The following is a 21,514-nucleotide window of genomic DNA, read 5'->3' on the forward strand; positions in this document are numbered from 1 at the left end:
TGAATTTAATTCATCAGTGGAAGCTATTAGGAATACAACGAAAATGCTCTTACGTGTTTTGATCCATTTCATCATTCATCAATAAGGGTATCCCTTATTTCATCATCAAGATGGTCCTGCATGCATCACTCCAGTGAGAAAGTGTGGGAGGTGGGGCAGGCCAGGCGGCCTTTCCTGGGGGGGGAAGCTGCCAGGGTCTTTGAAGACAGGGGGAGATTTAGCAGACGATAGCAGAGACTATGTGAGAATGGAAGCAGACAGATTTTAGATGTCGATATATTTCTAAACCGGGCGTTTCCCTTGTTGCTTGACTTCAGGCAGCCAAGTAGCCCCTCTGAATTTGCGCGGGCTCTTACTCGGGGTACAGGGAGCAGCAGCAGGATACAGGGATCAGCAGAGTAGGTCTCTCAGCTTGTAGAAGCCTACAAAGGATGGACACAGGCGGGTCACTCTCCGAGTGAATAACGAAGTCAAACGGGTGTCTCTTCCACGTGGAAAAACCCAGCACCCTTCTACCCGCTCTCCGGTTTCCCCTCTCCTCCCACGCCGGCAGCAGCCGCCTCCCGAAGACCGGAGGGAGCCGGCAGCTCACCAAAACCCAGCAGCTCACACGTTTTCCGCGCAGGGGTCAGGGTTTGCCAGCTCCCGCGGATCTGGGAATCGGCCGCGCCCGCTCCTCCTCCCGCTGCCGCGGCACCCGCCGAGTTTCGGTTTTCGTTTCCCCGCCGGGGCGGGGCATTCCCGGCGCTGCCGCCGAGCTGCCGGCGAGCGGAGGATGGCGGCGGGACGGCAGCGGCGGCGGCGGCGGCAGCGGGGCGGGCGGCGGGCCCGGGAGAGCGGCCCCGCGCGGCGGCCACGGGGTACGGGAGGTACCGAGCGGCGGGAGCGGCGCGGCGGAGAGGGCGGGAGGGCGGCTAGCGCCCGGCCGGGGGTGGGAGCCTCCTGGCCGGAGCCTTCGGCGGTGAGACCCTCCGGGACGGGTCCGTGCGTGGGCGAGGACGGGTCCGTGGAGATGAAACCGCTGAAGTTGCAATAATCTGCGGTGCTGCCCCTCGGGGAGAGCGAGGCGCTGTGTGAGGTGCTTAAACGTGTGCTGGTGCGCAGCAGTCGGGGGAGGCTGGAAGGAGGCAGACCATGCCGGGGAACAGGCATGTATCTTCCTCTCTGGTTACATGCTGTGATTAAGCTGGGGAGGTGGGAGAAGGGTGGACAGTGAGTCTCCAGAGGTGTTAGGTAAATCGGGGAAGGCTTTGCTGGTGACTGCCTTTCATGCTTGGGCATCCTGGCTCTCAGGCACTTGTGCTGCAGTAGGGCCACACACGAGTAACTGAGTAGATCTGGTGCCTCAGGGTCAGGAAAGCACCCGCAGCCCATCAGCTGCAGGTAAGAAGGGACTTCCTTCTGCTGCAAATAGGCAACGTGTGAATTTTCCATCATTGCTTCTCCAGTGTCTTGTAAAATATTTGACTTCGAGGCATCCCATTCCCAAGGCTGTGACAAGTGGGCTGTGAAAAGGGCAGTCAGATACCTCAGGAAGTGCTTTATCTCCCCAGGACTCTCTCCACAACTGTGCAAAAGTAACAAAATGTGCTTCTGCTGACATTTTGCTGATCGTCTTGGGAGCTGGTGGCACAGCAGCCTAAGAGATGGAGAAATGTCTTTCAGTGATAGCCAGGAGAGTTCTCTGGCATAACACCAGGCAGTGCGTACGACACTGAAACCCCAACTGGCCTGAGAAAATAAGTCATACACATTTGTCTCACTTCTTCCTGAGGAGCAGAAGCTCTTGCTGAAAGCAGTAGTACACAGAGATCTTGGGGAGGGGGCTGAGATAGTTAAGATGCCCGCTGCCTTAGCGTGACCGTCGTGCCTGTCCATATTTGTTCTGCAGAACTCACTCAGTCGCAGAGGAATGAGAAGGTGCAATGTTCAAACCATGATGCAACACATATGCTCGTTCTCTCCCCTGATGGGAAGCTCTCTGAACAGTGGGCTACAGCTTCAGCTGGCCGCTCTAAGACAAAGTAAGAAGCTTTCACGGGGTGGAGGTATGGATGGTAACAGTTAGAGAAGGTGGCCCACTTTTCCTAAAGTGACATCGAAGAGACTGAGGTGTGTTCCTGTTGTAGAGAGGGAACTGGAACACCTTCATTGCTAGTACCCAAAACTTTATCTTCATTACCCAGCAAGAAGTGCACTGATTTTGAGGATAATATCAAGATCTGAGCTGTTTGAGATGCACATGAGACAGCTTTCTCTCAAACTTAGTAAGATTCAGTAGCATATACCAGAGTAATGCAGATGACTTGCAAACCACACGTGGCTTGGGAAAGCTGCGGGTGAAAGACCCACGCACATCTGAATGTTGCCACCTTCTGATTAAGCTGTGAGGGTAACCATCATCTAAAAATGGCACAGCAGTTTGCTGTGGGATTTTCTGTTAACTTGCCCAGGGCTGAGCATGATTTTCTTCCAGCTTCCCATGGTGCAAACCACAGTCAAATCAGTTAGGGCAGCTGCAGTAGGTTAGCATTAAAAGCAGGGTGAATCAACTTACAGGTGACCTAATTTTTTGTAAAAAAATTACATTTTTTCCATGTAATTCCCACTAAACATGCTAGGACTTGGTGATCAGAGGATCTTCTTCCTTTACTTTGTCTCCTGGCACAGCATGTATCTATTTTGATTTGTGTTTTTTTTCCTTTATTTTTGTAGGCTGGTGAAAGAATTAGGAAACCAAAATATTGTTCAAATAGCATGTGGGGACCAGCACGCCATGGCACTGTCCAGAGGTAGCCTCTTTCAAGCACACTTCTCCTCCAAATGGGAGTCACATTATGGCAGGCTTGCTCTCGGAAGGGAGTGTTTGAACTCCTTCCAGTAATTGGTGACACCATTAGAGAGTAATGAGTGATGGGTGGAGGACACAAAGTGCGCTGGCTATCAGCGCTGCCCTTTCCTCCCAGCACCCAAGGACCTGCAGCTCCGTCTCTCTCCAGTTTCTGAGCACTACCCCTCTGCAAAGGCGTGTTGTGAAGAGCAAATGTGGCTGCGCCACTCTGCAGTCACCAGACCTGATCATTCTTAAGTTGGAGCACCTCTCCAGTTGGGAACTTCTCATAAGTATGGTTTAGAGGTGGAAACACCCTGCCTTTATTCTTGCTGTGCTGAGTCACACAGGCAGCATGGGACTGCCCCAAAGGGGTCAGAAACAAACAGGGAGATTTCGTTGCTGCTGATGGTCTCACCTGGCAGCTAGATCCCTGAAAACGGCACTGATTTTTGCTGCCACTCCCAAAGTGCAAAGACTCAAGGGAAGCAGTGAGGCTGAGCTGTTTTATTTTGTTCTGTGTGTGAAGGAGGTGAGCTCTTCACCTGGGGCCAGAACGCCTGCGGACAGCTTGGAGTGAGGAGCCAAACCACATTCATCTCCCAACCACAGCTGGTGGAAAGACTAAAGGGCCTCTCACTCGCTCACATTGCTGCTGGAGGAGCTCACAGCGCCGCTGTGTCACTCTCTGGAGCTGTGTACTCCTGGGGAAAGAACGATTTTGGACAGCTGGGACTTGGCGACACAGAAGGTAAGGAAGGACAGCAGTAGGAAGGTGTTTTCCTGGTCAGTGAGCTTACTGCAGGTGCAGGAGTGGCTCTTCAGGACTGTCAAGCCCCTTTGGAGCAGCAGTGGACAGTGAAGTCTGTTGAAGAAAGCATATCTGGATAAGTTCTTTGTTTCCTGACCAGGAAAGGCATGCAGGGATAAGGGATTTAGGGGATGTATTTTTACAGAGAACTTCCAATCATTTTAGGTGGCCAACTGGATAGCGTGGGCTCTTAAAACCATGTCTCAGAGGTCTCTTTTCACTCCCATTCTCTCTCTAGGCAGTCTTCCATGAAGGAAATTCATTTTATACCTCTTTGCTTTCTTTAATTTTCTGTAAACACGAGGTGAGAGAAGAAATAAAATCACCCATTGTCTTCAAACCTAGAAGGCTAGAGCAGAGTTGCCCTAGCCAGACAGAACCTGAAGTCAGCAGGATCTGAATGAGTCCGCACCCTTGAAAGTCAGATATTTTGAAGCCAAGTACCTTTTGGCAAGCTGATGTGAAAGCACTGCGTTTTGTTTCAGATCGAATGTGAATGAAAAGAAAATACTATGAAAAAGGCAGAACATTATGAGAAAGAGTGTGTTATAGTGGAGGGTAGAAAACTCAAAACCAAGTTGTAAATACATGAATTGCTGTAAGAGAGGTCTGAAAAGCACTAAACTCCCCTATTTTCTAAATCTTTCTTTGTGTGAGACCCCCCAGTACTCTTTCACTTTACCAGTGTGATCTTCTTTCCAGACAGGGACCGCCCAACATATGTTGGAGCGTTAGAGCACTGGAAGACTGTATTTATCTCATGTGGGGCAGACCATACTGCAGTTCTCTCCAAGGTGAGTCTGAAATGGAAAGTCAGCATCTGAGACCTCACCCTGTGAGAAAAGATACGCTGCTAAAAGATACGCACGGAGAAATTGGGGTGGCAACGCCTGCTTCCATCTGAGTCTTAAGACGATCCCCAAGGGATGCTAACTAAGCTATGGGGAAAACTGTCCTTTTCTCAGATTCCCATCACCTGCATGCAAACTTTTGTAGGGAGATGGTGAATGGGAATCCTGGGGCAAAGAGGTGCAGTTCAACTCTCAATACTTTTTGAAAATGTTTTCTTTTTTATAGCATATTGGGAACTTCAGAAAATGTGAACGATAGCTAATTCACTAGGGTTTACTCATACAAGTAGAATTCTTGAGCAACGGGGAGTTATTCTCAGGAGTTAAATTGCTTTTCTCAGGAGTTAAATGATTTGGACATTAGACAGTGTAAGATTAGGCTTGATGCGAAGTGAACTCTACCTGTGTTTGAATGAGGGATGTTTTGAATCAAGTCCCATGTAACATGTTGTGTCTTGCTAGCTTTCACCACTCTCAGTGGTGACCATTTGAATGCCATTAATAATACAGTGATCCTGTTGTTTGTTTCTTCATCTTCAAGGAGGGGTTGGTGTGCACCTTTGGAGCAGGAGGGGCTGGCCAGCTTGGTCACAACTCCACCCGGAACGAACTCGTGCCTCGTGTGGTGGCCGAGCTGTGGGGAGCAACAGTTTCACAGGTTGCCTGCGGCAGGTGGGAAAGTACCAATAACGTGCCTTCTAAGGTCAAGGTCTTAGGGGAATCACTGAAGAACAGTAGGGAGGGGAGTCACCAAGATGTTAAAATCCTTGTATCCCAGTAGATCAGCACTGTCAGAATATCATTCACTCTTCAAGTGTAAGCCCTCCTGCCACAGCCCAAGTGAAAGCAGAACCCTCAGCCCATGCCGAGCAGAGGGAGAGGGCTGCAAAACCCACCAAAAGCCCTTGGTTTTTTGCTCTTTTAAGAAACGAAGGGTGTACTGGGTTCCAAAGGCCAAAAGACTGTCAAAAGCCTGCCTCGGGAAAATCACCGAATTCCCGTCCACTTTGACAAACTGGTGGGTCCTTAGAAAGAACTGAAGAGCGGTGATAATTATCCAATTTCATTGTGCCTTTCTGGAACTGGGCCAGAAAAAGTCTCCTGTCAATTTTCGTGGGCTTTGTATCAGGCTCAGCAGCATAGAAGTGGTGTTTTTAAAAATGCAAGGGCGTGAAGCTAGCAAGGCATAACACTTCATTCTTGTACATGGAACCAGGGTAAATCACAAGCATTAGAGGATAGTATAGGAAATTTGAGTCCATGTGTGTCTTTATTGCTGAATGTTTATGGGAGGAAGGGTCCTAAGACTTTGGTTAAAGGGATTCTATAGCTGGACTGTCCGGACTTTTAAAGATAAGCCTCAGCTCACCACTCTGAAAACGTATCTGTAAATTTTATTCTGACTAGCCCAGTGGTATTAGCTCATTATGACCATTTTTCTTTTTCTGAACAGACAGCACACCCTGGTCTATGTCCCCTCCTTGGACAAAGTCTATTCATTTGGTTCTGGTGAAGAAGGACAGCTGGAAGATGAGAGAAAGCCTAATCAGTTGATACCACTTCCCATCAATTCACCAGTGAATGCTGGAAAATCCAGTCAGGGTAATGACCATTGCAGATGTGTACAATCTGTATTCGTTTCTTCCAGGGAGATGTTTGCTTTCTTGATTTCATGTTTACACTGAGAGGCTAACATCGTCTCATGCTTGCTTGGTCATCCCTACAGATTCTACAATGGATAATCGCATTTGCTGCTTGATTTATCATCATGGGTAACGGCCACATAGAGTCAACTTTTAGACAGACAGCTACTATCTCAGGGGTTTTTTTACTGTTCCACATCTGTGCACTGACTCTCTGAAGATAATGACTGTCTCTTCAAACGTTCCTTTGAAAATCTTTTTATTCTTTCACAGAAAGCAATGCATCACAAAAGACGACTGAAATTATTGCAGGAGGAAACCAACGTATTGTCCTTCGCAAGAAGAACAAGGTATGTGCACGTTTGATCATGGCTTCTAATTTTACCATTGTTCATATCACTGCTGGAAACGTTTGGGTTTTCCATCCTGCTTTTAGTGCTCCAAGTTCATGCATGTCTCTTGCAGTTCTTTCCATGCTTACCCAGAAACTAACTTGTATTGCAATTATGTATCTGTTCTGTGGTTAATGCATCTGAATCATGCTGGAAGACCATTAATTTGTTCATACTTAAGCTGAAATCTTCTTGTAATGATTGGCTTGAAAAAAAGAATCCCATCTGGTAGACCTGTAATCTTGTCAATATTTCCATGCATTTCACATAGAATTCCTATTCGAATGGAATTGCCACTCTGAAGGATAAAGAAGTGGATACATGGATTTCTAATTCCAATTCACAACATTGGGAGATTATAAAAAAGTAAGTCAGAAACCTGCTGTTTTTTTTTTTTTCCCTGATACATGATTTTCTCTAAAAATTATTATTCTTTGGAGACTATTGTAGGAACTGATGTTCAAGAATTTAGCTGAGACAGAATCTTGTACCAGTGCTTCTTACCTAGTTTTTGCACAGAAAAAAAAGATGTTGATAAGCAACAGCCTTTCGACAACCCATTTGCTGGAACAGAGCAGATGTACTGCCTGGCTTCGGAAGCCTGTCCTCCTCTTCTTGCACGGTTGTTAAGTTGATGAAGAGCCGACAAGTTAAATCCGTGAAAGATTCGGTCTGCAGACCAAGGCCTTGTGCAAAAATTATAATCGAGAGTACCCAAACTGGAATGTTTTGTGTGTGTCAGCATTTAAAAATTAGTGATCTCTTCTTTAGTTATCCATTTTCAAAAGCAGTAAGTATATATACTACTGTAGGAAGCCTTACACTTATGGCTGAGAATTACGATGATGTAGTCTTTTTTCAGATCTTAACGTGGGAGGTTATTTTCTTTGGGCAAGTCTGACTCCAGCTGCTGATTTTGAGCATTTAAAAATCTTGGCTAATTTGGATCTAAATGTTTCCCTGACTACTTTTATAGAGTCTGGATCATATGGAAAGTGGTTGTTGAGAGGGTTAGAGAGAGAGGGTTCTTTCCAGATCTTAATAGGAAGGTCCTGACAGCAAATTGCTTGATAAAATAGCTACTTTAATAAGAATAGAGCCAGGAATACAGGTAGTGAGTAAGTCTAACATCCCTTCAGACACTGGGAACCCAGCTTTTGTGCAACAGCAAATGGATACCCTGATGGATTTTCCTTCAGCGTGCTACAAAGATCCTGTCCGTGGAGGGGTTCCTCCTCCCTCCCATGCCGCAGTGCCTTTTATTTTACGTAACAAACAAAATCAGATAACGTCCCAACCTGTCAGGAGAAGATATATCCATCCTAATGCCCACCAGCAGGCGACACAGGCTGGCGTGGGGCGCTTGAGCAGGTTCCCTTACAAGGCCCAGGAAAGCAGAGGTGGCTTGCCGAAGATCACTAACTCCTCGAATACAAGGTCTTCTGTAACGCTGTCAATGAAATGGTGCTAAGAAAAGTTTTATGTGGTCAAGTGCAGACACTTGTACACATTTTTTGTTCTTTCAGAATTAAAAACCTGAAGTTACTACTCATGTTGAAAGGATTGACTTTGGTTTGTTTTTTACTATCAGGAATATTGGACTGATCTTTTCATCTGAGGCTTGCATCAATGGAAGCTTCCTGGAGAAAAGGTAGTGTGTGCTGACTTAGACGTAACAGAATATATTGGCTGCATGTAAACTGACCAGAAAGTGTTATTTTGGCTACATATGTAGAAAATGTTAGTCATATCTGAATTTGCAAGAAGCAAGTCTGTATTTTTCAAAGCCCGTGCTAAAATTAAGTTTTTTATCCTCCCAGTCCTATTGAAATTTGCTATAGAAGCTCACATTCTAGCAGATTATCCCATAGCGACATTTGACCGATGATGGTAAGGGTTGAGTCACCATCCCTGGAGGTATTTAAAAGACATGTAGACGTGGTGTTTAGGGACATGGTTTAGTGGTGGACTTGTCAGTGTTAAGTTTGCGGTTGGACTCGATGATCTTAAAGGTCTTTTCCAACCTAAATGATTCTATGATTCTATGATAAGCCCTTTAGGCAATATTACAGCTTCCAAAGGATCCATAATAGCTCCTCCCAGCACTGAAGTGCAAGTTGTTTTAGGGTGAAATACAGGAAGCCTACCATTAGCAGTGTACAGCTACACAAGACAGGAAGGACAGAATATTAATCATGTCACACCACAGTGAGAGTATCTTCTTAGAACAGATGAAATTATATCCACTGGAGCCGGGGCTGAACTTTTCAAGTATTTTCTCATGTTAGGATGCTTCACTATTCAGGCAGTAACAAAAAAACAGCTTCTCACATCATTTGGTGTTCTTTTTTTCCTTTGTGATAGAGACAAACATTTCAAAACTTCCAAAGAATTCTCGGGTGTAGACATGTCAGAAGTGCAACGTTTTTATGAGAAGATCAGCAAGAAGCCAAAAGTCTTCCAGCAGGTAAGGATTTGATATAAGGATTCTCACTACACAGGTACTGAGGACCTCTGGATTTATGCATGGAACTTGGGAATTCTGTGCCAACCTAACTCATAGATGATTTTGGCAAAACATAATTGCATTTTTAACCCTTGTCTCTTTTTTTTTTTTTTCCTCTGAAGGTGCAAAAGGAGATTGAGAAGTTACTGCCGTCATTGTCTTCCTCTCCCATCTCACCTGAAAATTTCAGAGTCTACTTGATCTTGCCTTTCCTTCTGCAGGGGAAAGATGACAGCTCTTTCCGTTCTCTCAGGCTGTTAGCACAAGCCATCACAAAGCTCCAGCCAAAGGACCTGCAAACTCTTGGTAAAGTTTTATGGTGATAGAACTGAATGATTTAAATGCTTGGTCATTTTTGGCTGTGGAGCAGGAGTTAGTGTCGCCGATGTAATTTGCTCCAGAGTTCAGCCTGGAATAAATGCTTTCAATAGAAATAGAAACATGGGGACTACACAGCAAGACACAAGAAAAAAAAAAATTCTCAGTCTGAGGTTTACTAACTTTTGTAGTGCAAAATTAAGCAATTTTTTTGGTTTAGTTCATTTGATAAAAAGAGAAAATGCAGCTTCATCCAGAAATTGCAGTTATTTGCATGTTACTTGTTATGAATACTTCACTAGCTGTTTTCTTTACAGAATGCCTGTGGTCAAATCTAGAAACATCCTTTTTCAAGGAGCTGGTCATTCTGTATCAGGTGGTTTCCCAGAAAAACCTGTTTCAATTTATCATGGAAGTCAGTGGTTGGCAAAGAAACCCCTGCAACCTGCACCCACATGAAACAGAGACTCTGCAAATACTGCAGATTCTTTACCAGGTGAGAAAGTGTTTGGATCCTGATTAGATAGGAGGTATCAGTATAAGTTAAATCATTTTAACCCTTTTTACTTGTTGAATTCTCTGGGTTTCCTTCTTACAAGGGAACATGGGGCCTCGTCATTTGACATTGCTTCAGGAATCTCTTTGGCTCTGCACCAGCATAGCTTTGAAAAAGAATCCTGCTCTTGACTGGTGCCTGGCTGACCCTCTATAGAAATGAAGAGCTGAAGGATGTTAGAGCCCCTAGCGGGGGGGGATGCTTTCAGTGGTGTGAGGAGTGCATGCATTGATGTGTACAGAGCTATGGATGTGCTGTCCGTTACGTAGCATGCCCATTCCTCTTTCTGCTGGTAAGATCCCCCGCCCCAGTAACTGCTCACAGCATTTAAAAGACAACCCACCTGCTTGGCACATCGTGGCTGCTGCAGTAACATTGCATGATGCTTTAAGAGCCTGTTACCTGAGAAATTTTCTGGGGCAACAGAATTAGAGCACCTTTAGCTGCATAGGGGAAGAAAGGGGGCAATAACTATTCTTCTTGATAACCATCCTTTCTCCTGCTGAGATGTTCAAAGCTTAGGAAAGTCAAGAGCTCAAGCACGCACTTAGTATGAATCTGAGAGAATTGTTAAATTTTGTTCAGAATTGAATATCCTTTTGGCTGAGAATGCAGATGTGGGCCTCGAAGTTTAGACTCTTGAATCTGTATTTATCCAGATAAATAAACTCAAAAATGCAGCAGGACTACTCCTCCGTAAGTGGTTACATCATTTGGAGCTTTACATATTCACTGTCCCCCCCCCCAAATCCTATCTTTGCCAGGCAACAAGTATGAATGTAAATAGGGAACTTCAGATTGTCCTGCAACATGGAAGACACTTGAAGTGAAACATACCTTTCCTGATGAGGTCCTGTTAAGGGGTCTTCACTGTAAATGAAAATTGCTTCCCTGCTAGTTTATACTTGGCTTTCTGAGACTTCTCACTGTTGAGTGCTGTGCTACTCGTAGCACTTCTATCCTTCCACTTCTGTGCAGGGTCTCAGAGCTCTTTCTGCAGAGAGCCCTGTTACTCCTTAGTCCTGTCCTGCCACACAGACACATCGCTCACCAGATCTGCTGACACCCCTTTTCATATTGCGTGTATCAATGCAGGTGAACTCCAGAACTGGTTTCAGAGTACAAGAAAACAACTTCTATGTGCCTGAAGTGAAAGTGCTTATCAGATCGTGTCAGTTGTTTAATGCAGAAGAAGTAAGTATAAAATCTTACCAGCACTGCAAACCACCTTTTTTTTCCTGTTTTATTTAAATGAGTCAATATATATGAAAGCCAACTCTAGACTCTAGCCCAGTACATCTCAAAGACCATGCATTTTCCCTAGTCCTCTAGCTGTTCTAAAATATGCAAGCCATTTACCATCCCAGTATTTTAGCAGCTACAATAGTGCCTTTCCTGAGATGACCCCTGGTTCTGAGAGTCGAAGCTGTCCTCCAGCATCTTAAGCAGCTCTATTTGCTTTGAACTGGTGGTCAGTGTGAAACAGCACCACAAGGGATGGTTGCTATACTTCTTGTTACTCTGGATTTCATTATGTTTAATTAACAGAAATATTGTGAGGTCTCTTTAAACTTTTCTGTAGAAACCCTATTGACCATTTCAATTTATTTACATCTAAAAACAAAACCGTGGTAATAAAAAATAATCTGTGAGATGGTTAATTTCTTGACGACATGAAGGAGTGAAAATTAGCTACCAAATGCAATTGGTGTCACAGGAAGCAGCATGAAATGGAAACATGGATAGTAGGGGCTTCCTTAGGCAAAAAAATGCAGTTTTCTGGCACCTTGACTGGAATCCACAGGGCAACTGCCTAATTCTTTCATAAGCTTTCATTTGCTTATGTACTCATTTTGTACCAATTAACCAGAGCGGAGAAGGAGGTCTGAGAAACAGTAGAGAATCAAAAGCCAAACAGGACATTACCTGAAGTTGCTGCCTTATCACACTGGAGGTGTAATACTTTGAATTAGGTTATTTTGTATACCACTATCTACTTTTGGTATTACAGATAATAAACCCAACAGTTTTTAACAATATACCATAACGTGGGTATCCAGGACATTTTTACTATGTGTTTTGGTTTAGCTGAATTATGGAAGGTGCTATTAAAATCACTATGTGTCTGTTTTATTCTTGGGGCACTGTAACACAAGTGTCTGCCTACACAAGACAGTTCGGATGCCTCTCTGTCAGGGTTTCCTACTCACAGAAGTGTTTTGAAGCTGGTTTTAGAAAGTGTGCCTCTGTTGGTGTCGTGTTCAGGTACACAACAAGGGCGTGTTTCAGAGATGTAGGAGTTTGCCAGGGTACAGACTGGCAGTTCAGTCTGCACACGTACCCCCGAACCCTGATTTTGCAAGAGAAAATCAGTTTTTTTCTTTCTTCCTTGTCATTTCAGATGGCCCTATGGAAGCTGACCAAATATCCATGCATCTTTGACATGCAAGACAAGATTGACATTCATTGTACAGAATGCAATGCTCTGTCCAGACCCTTTAGTGGCGTAAGTGTGGCCATTTTTTTTACAATTTAGAAGAGAGAAACACACTGTTAACACACTATTAACACACTTCAATCTTCAGATACACTTAATAGAGATGGGCCAGGAATACTGGCTTTTTCCAGTCAGAAGACAGTGCCTTCTGCAAGACATATGGAGCCATTTAAATCGTGTACCAACCCAGCAGTTCAGGAAGCTCTTAAAGGTAAGATACCAAATTGTATTACTTGCCAGCTCTGAATATATTGCTGCAGTGTTCTTTGGTTTTCAGTGTTACTGAAGTATTGGTAGAAGGGTTTCAGTATTCACTGAGCATACAACAAAACAACTACTCATTAAATTATTATAAAACATGTTCCACGGGGGATGTAGAGTAAATCTGGAGGGCAGTATCTTACATTCTTATTCCAGGTAGCCATCAAGCTTTGTTGGCATAAGTTAAATGCAAGTGGCAGCGCTATTTACTGTGAGTTTGCTTTGGGGTAATGTAATAGGATTGCTCAGGAAACTGGTAATTGGCAAAGTCCATTACTATTACTGCTAGACTGACTTTAAGGACTCTAGGCTAGTTTGCTCTATGTGAAAAAGCTGGTGGCCGGGGAGCCAGCATTAGAGGCCAGCAAGCGACATAGCCACAATAGCCATTTCTCTCATGGAGATGCTACCTGAAGGGAAAGGAAGGATAGTGCCAGCAAGAGGGATGAAAAGCTCATTATAATGCTGCTATCTCCATGTGGCTTTAGTCTGTGGTTTCCACACAAACCCAAAGGTTCTGGCAGCCCTATTTTCTTCAGGTATCGCAATGCTAGCCCTGTCCTGCAAAAGCCATTAGATGGCTGACGTGGGAACAGGGCACCTGGCCAGAGCGGAGCTCAGCTGAGGGACCATGTGCCGCATCAGTCACTAACACAAAGGCCGTCAGAGTCTGGCACCACGCCTGTGCAGCAGGAACTATCAACCTCAGTGCCCTATTACCCAGTTCTGGTTCTTTCCAAGTAAGCCGCCTTGCCAACCAGAGCTGTCAAAGCTTTTCCTTCCTGTATACTTAGGAGAAGATTCACAATGGCTCCTAGAGCTACCTTTCCTTCCCTCTTCCTCACTACATCAGCTGAAAGAGGCATTTATTTACGGAGGCAATAAGGCTTGTGCTCTGTACTGTCCTCTAGATCTACAGTCTCTCTCTGCTGATTGTACAAAGAGCCTCAACAAACAGCTGCACTTAGCTAGTCAGCCTTCGAATACACCTCTTGTGGGCACTGCCTTTCATACTGTGCGTCACTTAGTGATGCATTATTTGCCAGCAGCAGCCTGATCAATTTGACTGCATTATTAGTACCCCACCAAGAGACACTGAGGTCTGCAGTATTTACAACTTGGTGCCGCATTTCTGAATTTTTCAGCAGGTAAAGGACATTCATGTGTCTGCGTTGCAGATATAAACCACCCAGTAACAAAACATAAAAATATCATAGCATTAACTTGTCCCCTTCATAGCTGTGTCCTGTTAAGACTTTTTGTCAGACAGTACCGAGAACTTTGCACGTGACACCCTCATAGTGGTCTGTCACTCCATTCTCTAGTGTTGCTGTAAATGAAAACAGGGAAGGTTGAAGTATTTAGCAGAACCATCTCCTGTTCCCTCTCTACTGAGGAGGATAGTGCTAAGGGGAAAGATACTCTACATACTTAAACAGCATTTGTAGCTGCCGACTTGGCTACCAAATCCTGGGCTCAGTTGGACTTATTTTTACTCTAACCTGTCAGGAGATGCCTCTTGAACGAAGATGACCCAGCCTGGCTATCAAACTTGGGCACTCAGACACAATTAACAAATAGTACAGGCACATACATCTCCTAAACAGACACTGGAACATGCAGTAGGCCACTCTAACAAAATCCCCAAATGCACATCTTTTCTGCAGCACTGTCATTTCCCCATCTTTTTCTGAAAAAAAAAAAACAAAAAAACCAAGCAAGCAAGCAGCTACTGGACATATAGACATGGGTATCATCCACGTAAATTTCTTCATTTAACTCAAGTTTTGTTATTAAACATCAGCCTAATTTATTTTACGTTCTTCTGACAGTGAGACAAATACATTTCAATACACATCAGTTCAAACCAAAACCAAAACTCATAATTCAAAAAGAGATTCCTATTGCTGCATGTTGTCATTGCTTATTATTTAAGATCAGTTATTTCGGTCAGGGTACAGTTCTTCCTCGTAAAAATGATCACCTAGATGATGTTCATTACTGCCACTACAAACGCACAACACTCTTGAAGGGATACACTACAAGGAATTAGTGCTTATTCTTATTCCTCCTCTTTATCTGCCTTAGCAGTAATTAAGTAATAGGCTGCTGCAGAGGACTTCATACTGTTCCAGATACCACTAGAAAAATGACAACAGTCACTAGTGCCAGAAGGGAACTCTCTCAAATCAACTGCACTACCTGATGAGATTAAATAAACTGCGTTGCTTTAGAGAAGCCCAGGGGTTAGCAAATGCATCGCACTAGTTGTGCCTAAAAAGCTTAATCCCCATCCAGGTCCATAGGTGGAAGAATACATAAACCGGTATTGTAACGGGAAGGAGGAGACTGTAGAAACATAAGCTGTTTGTGCTGGTGCAGCCCTGTGGGAAGGTTTCATCTACGCTGGCTGAGTAAAACAAGCCTGCTAGGGACAGGAGGGGAACAAGTACAGTCAGTGTGGGCAGGGAGGGGAGCACGCCTCCTCCGGCCATCGGCCCGGTTTACCGCTGTGGCTGGTGGGTGCTCAGGGCTGCTCCGAGCCCTCAGCTGGGGGCTTCTTCCGAGTCGTCCTGGCAGCCTCAGGGATCATGTATGGGATGCCATCGATGACGGGGTATGCGATGCCCAGCTCCTCGTTAATGAGCTCGTGGGTAGCTTCTTCGTACCTGGCCAGGCAAGTCAGGGGAAAAAAACAAAACAGAACAAAAGGAGGAGTGAATAACCTGGGTTTGCCCTTCGGCAGCCCCTCTCGCTCGACTCGGGGGAGCAGCAGGCCAAGGCCGGGCTGCGAAAGCTGCGCTCCCGCCGTGGAGGCCCCGGTCCCGCCCCTCACCTCAGCGGCCGCTTGGAGAGCGGGCACACCAGGAAGCGCAGCAGCGACGGCTCCAGCGGCTGCGGCCGCGCTGAGCCCGAGCCCTGCCCCTGGCCCGGGTCCTGGCCCTGCCCGCCGCCGCTCGCTGCGCGGCCGCCCGCTGCCGCCCGCCGCAGCACCGCCGCCGCGCCGCGCCCGCCGCCGCGCAGCATGGCCGCTCCGCGCGGTCCGCCGCGCACCGCGCCGCTTCCGATGCGCCCGCCAACCCGCCCCGGGCTGCGCTGCGGTGCGGGCACAGTGGTTCCGCCCCCCCACAGCCCCCCCTTTCCCCCGCGGGTGCCGGTGCCGGTCTCCCCGGCGCTATGGGTGTCTCGGGGCTCGCAGGTGTCGTTCGTGGGCGAGGCAGGGCTGGACGAAGGCGGGCTGTCCCAGGAGCTCTTCAGCGTCGCCGCCAAGACCCTCTGCGAGCCCAGCACCGGGGCCTTCCGCCGCTTTGCCTCCGACCTCGCCTGGTTCCCCAGCCAGGTAAGGGGCCGGTCCGCCGCGGCAGCCCCGCGGCCCGGGGAGGGGGGAGCCTGCTCCCGGGACAAGGCAGTCACGGCGTCTTTCACGTGCTTGTTTTTAACCAGGCCTCGAGCTGTGAGGACACCTTCTTCCGGATCGGGACGCTATGCGGAATGGCCCTGTATAACGGGTGCATGGCGCCCTTCCCCTTCCCCAGGGCTCTCTACAAAAAGCTGCTGGGCCTGGCGCCCACCCTGGAGGACCTGGAGGAGCTGTTGCCCGCTGCGGGCCGGTACGAGCCTTTGCTGGGAAGCTGCTGCCGAGGCGGGTCTCCTAGCTTGAGGGTGCGCACGGAGATCTTCAAGGCCGTGCTCCGGCTACCCGTGGCAGAGATGCTAAAAGCCACAGATTTCCAAGGTGGTCCTCGTCCAGGGCACGGGCGTTGCTCTTGAACAGAGGGTGGCATTGCCAAAATAAAAAGCCAAGCTCCATGGCTTGGATTTCCGCTCCGCTTGAGCTTAAGTCCACACTGTGAATATATAGTTCAAAACTGCTTTGAGCTGTAGTTCGACTTGGAAGAGCTAAGTGCCCAATTACTAATGTTGGTTTTTTTTCTGATTTACTAGTTATCAGTTTTCACAATGATGTTATGCACAAGCACAGTATTACCATATGCTGTGGTTGTGCCAAATGTGAGAACGCGCATGCGGGGTTTCCACGCGCTGGGAAAGATTTCAGGCAGATATAGCCAGGAGAGGTGCTGCTGCCACCAACATAAAGCTTCTAGGCCCCTGAAGCCCAGCTTTCCACGCAAGTGCTGTAAACAGCCAAGAAGATGAGAACCCCTTCCCACGAGCGAGCAACTGTTGAGGTGGACTGAAACATCAGGTTGTCTGTAATACTTTGAGAGGTGCTGCACCCCAGAACAGTTGTACCAGATCATCCTACTGGTCCACACTTAATTTCTCACTAGATGATATTTGGAAGAACAAGGCTGTGGCCCAAGCCCACTTGCCACGGAACTTTATGTAAAGTTATCCTCACGGGACTTGCCTGGAATCCTTCACGGTGAAGGAATTTGCCCTCAGCTCATGGCAGCAGCAGGACATAAGCGTACAGATCAGTTTAGGGCCATATATGAGGGTTCTGTGTGAGTATAGGTGTTCTGTATACATATGCATTTAAATACTGCTTGTCAACAGATGGTTTTCAGCGGAATTTGAAAGTGCGTTGAATGGTCATGTTTCTTCTCTCTTTTTTCCCCTTTGTTTTTCGAAAGGAGTCTTCAGAGAATTTTGGATGAAGAATGTGATCATATTCTTGAGAGCCTGGACATGGACTTCACGGTAAGACATTATTGTGCCATTCAGACGTGCCATGCATGTACTCAGGCAAGACAATGTCCCACTGCAAACAACACAACTTGTCTGTAAACTCAAACTAGTAAGAGTGCTATGTCAGGCCCTACAGAAAGAAATAATGATAGATGTAGCACGTATATATCTGTCATATATAGATATAGCATCCAATGTTTTCATTTATTTGCATAGATAATGGAAGAAGGTTCCATGGTTGCTGTTGAACTTAAAAAAAATGGTGCCAACATTCCTATCACTAAGGATAACAGGTCAGTTTTATTTTTCTTAGCCGGTTGTCTTGCTATGAGCGTATGAAATACCATATCTGTACCCATTCCCATATACTCTTAGAAAATATTGAACATTGTGCCGTTGGTCCAGTAGGTTGTATGCTTTCAGTTCTTGCTGTGTGTGCTGCGCCAGACATCAGCAGTTTGTGCAAGCAATGGATAAGAAGGGGATCCTTGGACATCCCGGCATCTGCGTATAGAGATGCTTGGTCTTATCAGGGAAATTCCTAACAGATGTATAAAATACCCCTGACCAATATTTTCAGGGGAATAAGACAATACTTGTCTGGGAAATCCAGCTATAGGTACATCTCTATAAGGTTTTTTTTATGAGCAAAATGTTTCCTGCTTAGTTACGTATATGGAATGTATCTTGTATATAACAGAGGAGGAGCAATCTTTCAATAAGGTACTGTGTCAATATTAACCTCGGCACAGGCGACAGAGAGACATTCTGTGGCCTGAGTTATGCAGATGATCTGAGGACCCATAGGGATGCATGAAAGGGCTGTTTAGGAAGCTTGAAGTATAGCATTTACATTGAGTTGATTGTACAAGTACATCATCACTAAACGAATCCCCATCACAAATAGAGAGAAGGGTGAAACTGTACTGATTAACATCTGTGCAAATATTTATTTTGATTTCAGGGTAATTCTTGGGCATTCAGTGGGAGTTTTGCTGAATTTACACCATTTAGGTCTGCTAGGTTCCATCTTAATAGTGAAGTGTCTGATAGGATTTTATTGGAGAGTTCACATGCAGTACAAGGAGTATTATCAAGATGAATCCATGTTGGCCAGCATTCTCTTTTATTTGTGATGATCCTCCCAGCTTATTCAGTGAATAAATAATTGCCAGTGATGACTGCTCTCAGTAAAAACTGAGTCTTTACAGTAGAGCAGGTCATACGGAATAAAGGAATAAGGAATAAAATTCTCTATAATTCTCCTTTTAAAAAAGCACCTACTGCATTGCTTGTTTGATTCGAAGTATCTTTGCAGGAAGGAATTTGTTGACTTGTATGTGAATTATGTGTTCAATGAATCGATACGGAAGCCGTTTGAGGACTTTATGCAAGGGTTTTTAAGAGGCTGCCCAGCTAGAAAGTGGAAGATGTTTCTCCCTGTAGAGCTTCAGACTGTTCTCCAGGGACACACAAAATTTGACTGGCATCTGCTGGAAAAGGTATTGGATACAAGCACAGTGTACTTCTGCTATATCTGCTGAGTGTAAACTCTTTCTGACCTGTTCTTTTGTTGAGTGCATAGGTCGTGAACAGAAAAACAGAAGCTCGAGGGACTTTCTCTTTTCTTGATTCGTGTCTTTGTTTTGAGTCTGTTTCTAATCTGCATCAGATACAAGAATAAAGGGGACTAAAAATCAAGTCGTAGCTCAAGGATTGTCGTATGAATCTTTGAAAAACAAATGAACAAGCAGATTCCAGAACTTAAGAGGATTTGAATATCTATGCACTGGATTATAAAATTTATTGGATAAATTGTTGTTGCTTTAAATAAAAATGGAAATAGTGGGGATTAACTGGCCGGTTTTATTTTTATCTCTTTGACAGAATGTGACGTATAGACAGTATAAAAAGTTAGATCGAACCATCAGGAATTTTTGGACTGTGTTTCACAAACTCCCAGAAGAAAAAAAGAAAACATTTCTTGGTAATATATGAGGCATTTTAAACTTTTCATAGCCCTTTTCTCTCCCCCACAACATACATTTTAGAGGTTTGCACATGAAAAATACTATAGTTCCAAGCTGCTTTTTGACATGTTTCCCCCCCTGCCACGTTTTCTAGTGAAAGCCACAAAGAAGTGACACAAAGAATTACACAGACACAGTTCTGACCTTTCTCACATCCCTTGAGGCTTGCCCGAGTGCATCTGACTGCCTTGGACCTTGCAATTACTTTATCCTTTACTTTCGCGGTTATCAGTTGTTGGTCAGAGGCCTCAACTTGTGTGAGCAGGCTATGCTGATGTAAGCAGTTTAGCTTTCTCAAAGGATCGCAAAAGCTAGCTCATCCTTTTTAAATGTAGAAGGTCAAATCTAGCCTCGCCTTTCTCATCCACAAAGTCTATATAAATAAAAGTAAAAAAGCACTTACCATTATGAATCAGCAAGAGACGTTCTTATATTCAGGTACAAATTCAACAAAGCAAAAGAATTAGCTTATGGAAATAGCCATATTTTTACACTAATTTTCTCTCATGATTTTCATCCTCTGATAACATTATCTTGTTTTTTTTTTTTTAATTTGCTAACTTGTTTTTGTTTTTCTTTTTCCCCTTCCTTCAGCTTTTTTGTCAGGATCTGATCGAATCCCTGGCTGTGGACTGGAACATTTTAAATTTTTTATTGTAGATCCTCAAGCAGAAAATCCAGATGAGCACTGTCCTTTTGCCAGTACCTGCAACCATATTTTGTTCCTTCCCAGATACAGCAGTAAAAGAATACTCAAGAAACAGTTGCTCCATGTCATAGGACATAATGAAAATTTTGGCTTGCCTTAACTCTTGGTCAGGAGCAAGCAAAAGTAAGAAAACAAGTCTTTGTTTCACGTCATATTTTTCTCTTAATAACTCCAATTTACTCGTTTCTACCCTGTCTTAATTTTACTGCACTTTATAAACACTTCAGTGTGTGTATTCACTGAGATTTTATATTGATTATAAAAATGAGCTTAGACCAGATACCTAATTGTTAAAGTTAGGAAAGAAGAACCCTATTTAACATGCTTCCAAGAAGCAAACTGATTACCAAGTATATTTACATATATGTCCATCCTGTCTGTACTGTGCGGGTCTTGTTGAGTTGGTGAGCTTTCAGCAGCAGGGATTCTGTGATTTGTACATTACCAAACATACAGCCAGTATATGCTAAGCAGTCATCATTGCAAGAGGAAGCTAGGGTAAAGTTTTCATCTGTATTAGTTAAGGATTCTCTTGGGGAGCAACTAACGCTTAGGAGACATGTTCCTGCAAACAGTGAATTGAAGGAGCAGTCTGTGCTCACCTGAATATGGCCTTTGACTTATCTGAGAGAAGTTCTTAGGATGAGGATTTGATCATCCCTAGACTTTGTCAAAAGCTGTATTTGTAAAGCATTAATGGACTTTTTATTATTTAGTGTGATAACATTGTGATTTTTGTCATGTTTCTTTATATCTTCTAAGGAGATGTTTGGCAATTAAACAAAATTTTAGGCTTGCCAAACAGCTCTGTCTACAGAATCCTGTGGACATGAGGCTTGCAGGGCTGCTGGAAGCTCATGGTCGAAACAGTGCGTAGCACTGGCAGGGTATTGACCATGTCAGGCAGGATGTAAAGGCAGGATGTGTATTTTTCTGTATATTTTGCTTTGTGTAAAAATAGAGAGAGAAAGAGAGAGAGAGAACAATCATGATTTTTCAGCAGTCCTCTCCTCTTTCCTTTGGTGTGTTAAATGTGTCAGTGGACATACATATGTAAAGATTACTTTTACTGTGTTGAATTAAGTGATGATTCATTAAATTTGCACACCTGTAGTTGTGTTCTTCCTTCATTATGCAGCTCCCTATGCATGACAGTGTATCTGTGTTTTCGGTCCTCATTGATACAGGGAAGCCATTCACAAGAGGGGTCAAAGGCTGATGTAAGTTTATTTCAAATATATGCATTGCATAGGCTGAACAAGTCAAGGTCTTTCACGTTCGATGCAGAATATGCTTTAGATGAATGTAAAAATTGAGAGCGAGAAGACGACAGCAATTTTTACCTCGTGTTCTGTCTTGAATTTGTGTTGGGTATCACATGCACACCTTCTTGGACCAGGGAGGCTGCGTCTTTGAAATGGCCGTAAATTATATAAACCTTTTTTAGAAATGACTGT

At 44.8% G+C, this 21,514-nt stretch overlaps 2 protein-coding genes across 7 annotated transcripts; one reads left to right on the forward strand and one right to left on the reverse strand.

Moving 5' to 3' along the window:
* Window positions 1-775: 775 nt before the first annotated feature.
* LOC142082029 (putative E3 ubiquitin-protein ligase HERC4) lies at window positions 776-21,170 on the forward strand. Of its 5 annotated transcripts, none has more exons than XM_075149566.1 (23): window positions 776-869; window positions 1,892-2,024; window positions 2,716-2,792; window positions 3,360-3,581; window positions 4,344-4,435; window positions 5,034-5,164; window positions 5,946-6,094; window positions 6,409-6,485; window positions 6,799-6,893; window positions 8,119-8,178; window positions 8,892-8,994; window positions 9,156-9,339; window positions 9,669-9,847; window positions 11,003-11,101; window positions 12,309-12,413; window positions 12,493-12,615; window positions 15,865-16,005; window positions 16,110-16,276; window positions 17,264-17,330; window positions 17,535-17,611; window positions 18,637-18,820; window positions 19,206-19,305; window positions 19,943-21,170. In XM_075149566.1, exons 1-23 carry the CDS (start codon window positions 776-778, stop codon window positions 20,155-20,157), a joined length of 2,874 nt encoding a protein of 957 aa, XP_075005667.1. In that variant the 3' UTR covers window positions 20,158-21,170. The 5 variants fall into 5 exon arrangements, 3 of the variants coding, with proteins under 3 accessions (XP_075005667.1, XP_075005668.1, XP_075005669.1); XM_075149567.1 differs by having other exon boundaries at window positions 776-860; XM_075149568.1 differs by lacking the exon at window positions 776-869 and adding an exon at window positions 948-1,078.
* On the reverse strand, window positions 14,451-15,692 carry LOC142082030 (phosphatidylinositol N-acetylglucosaminyltransferase subunit Y). Of its 2 annotated transcripts, none has more exons than XM_075149569.1 (2): window positions 15,502-15,692; window positions 14,451-15,334 (listed from the first exon to the last, which is right to left on the reverse strand). In XM_075149569.1, the coding sequence occupies exons 1-2, from the start codon at window positions 15,690-15,692 to the stop codon at window positions 15,193-15,195; spliced, it is 333 nt and encodes a 110-aa protein (XP_075005670.1). In that variant the 3' UTR covers window positions 14,451-15,192. The 2 variants fall into 2 exon arrangements, with proteins under 2 accessions (XP_075005670.1, XP_075005671.1); XM_075149570.1 differs by having other exon boundaries at window positions 15,502-15,614.
* Window positions 21,171-21,514: the final 344 nt, after the last annotated feature.

Source organism: Calonectris borealis, chromosome 4 (genome assembly GCF_964195595.1).
Source record: "Calonectris borealis chromosome 4, bCalBor7.hap1.2, whole genome shotgun sequence".
Taxonomy (NCBI): Eukaryota; Metazoa; Chordata; class Aves; order Procellariiformes; family Procellariidae; genus Calonectris; species Calonectris borealis.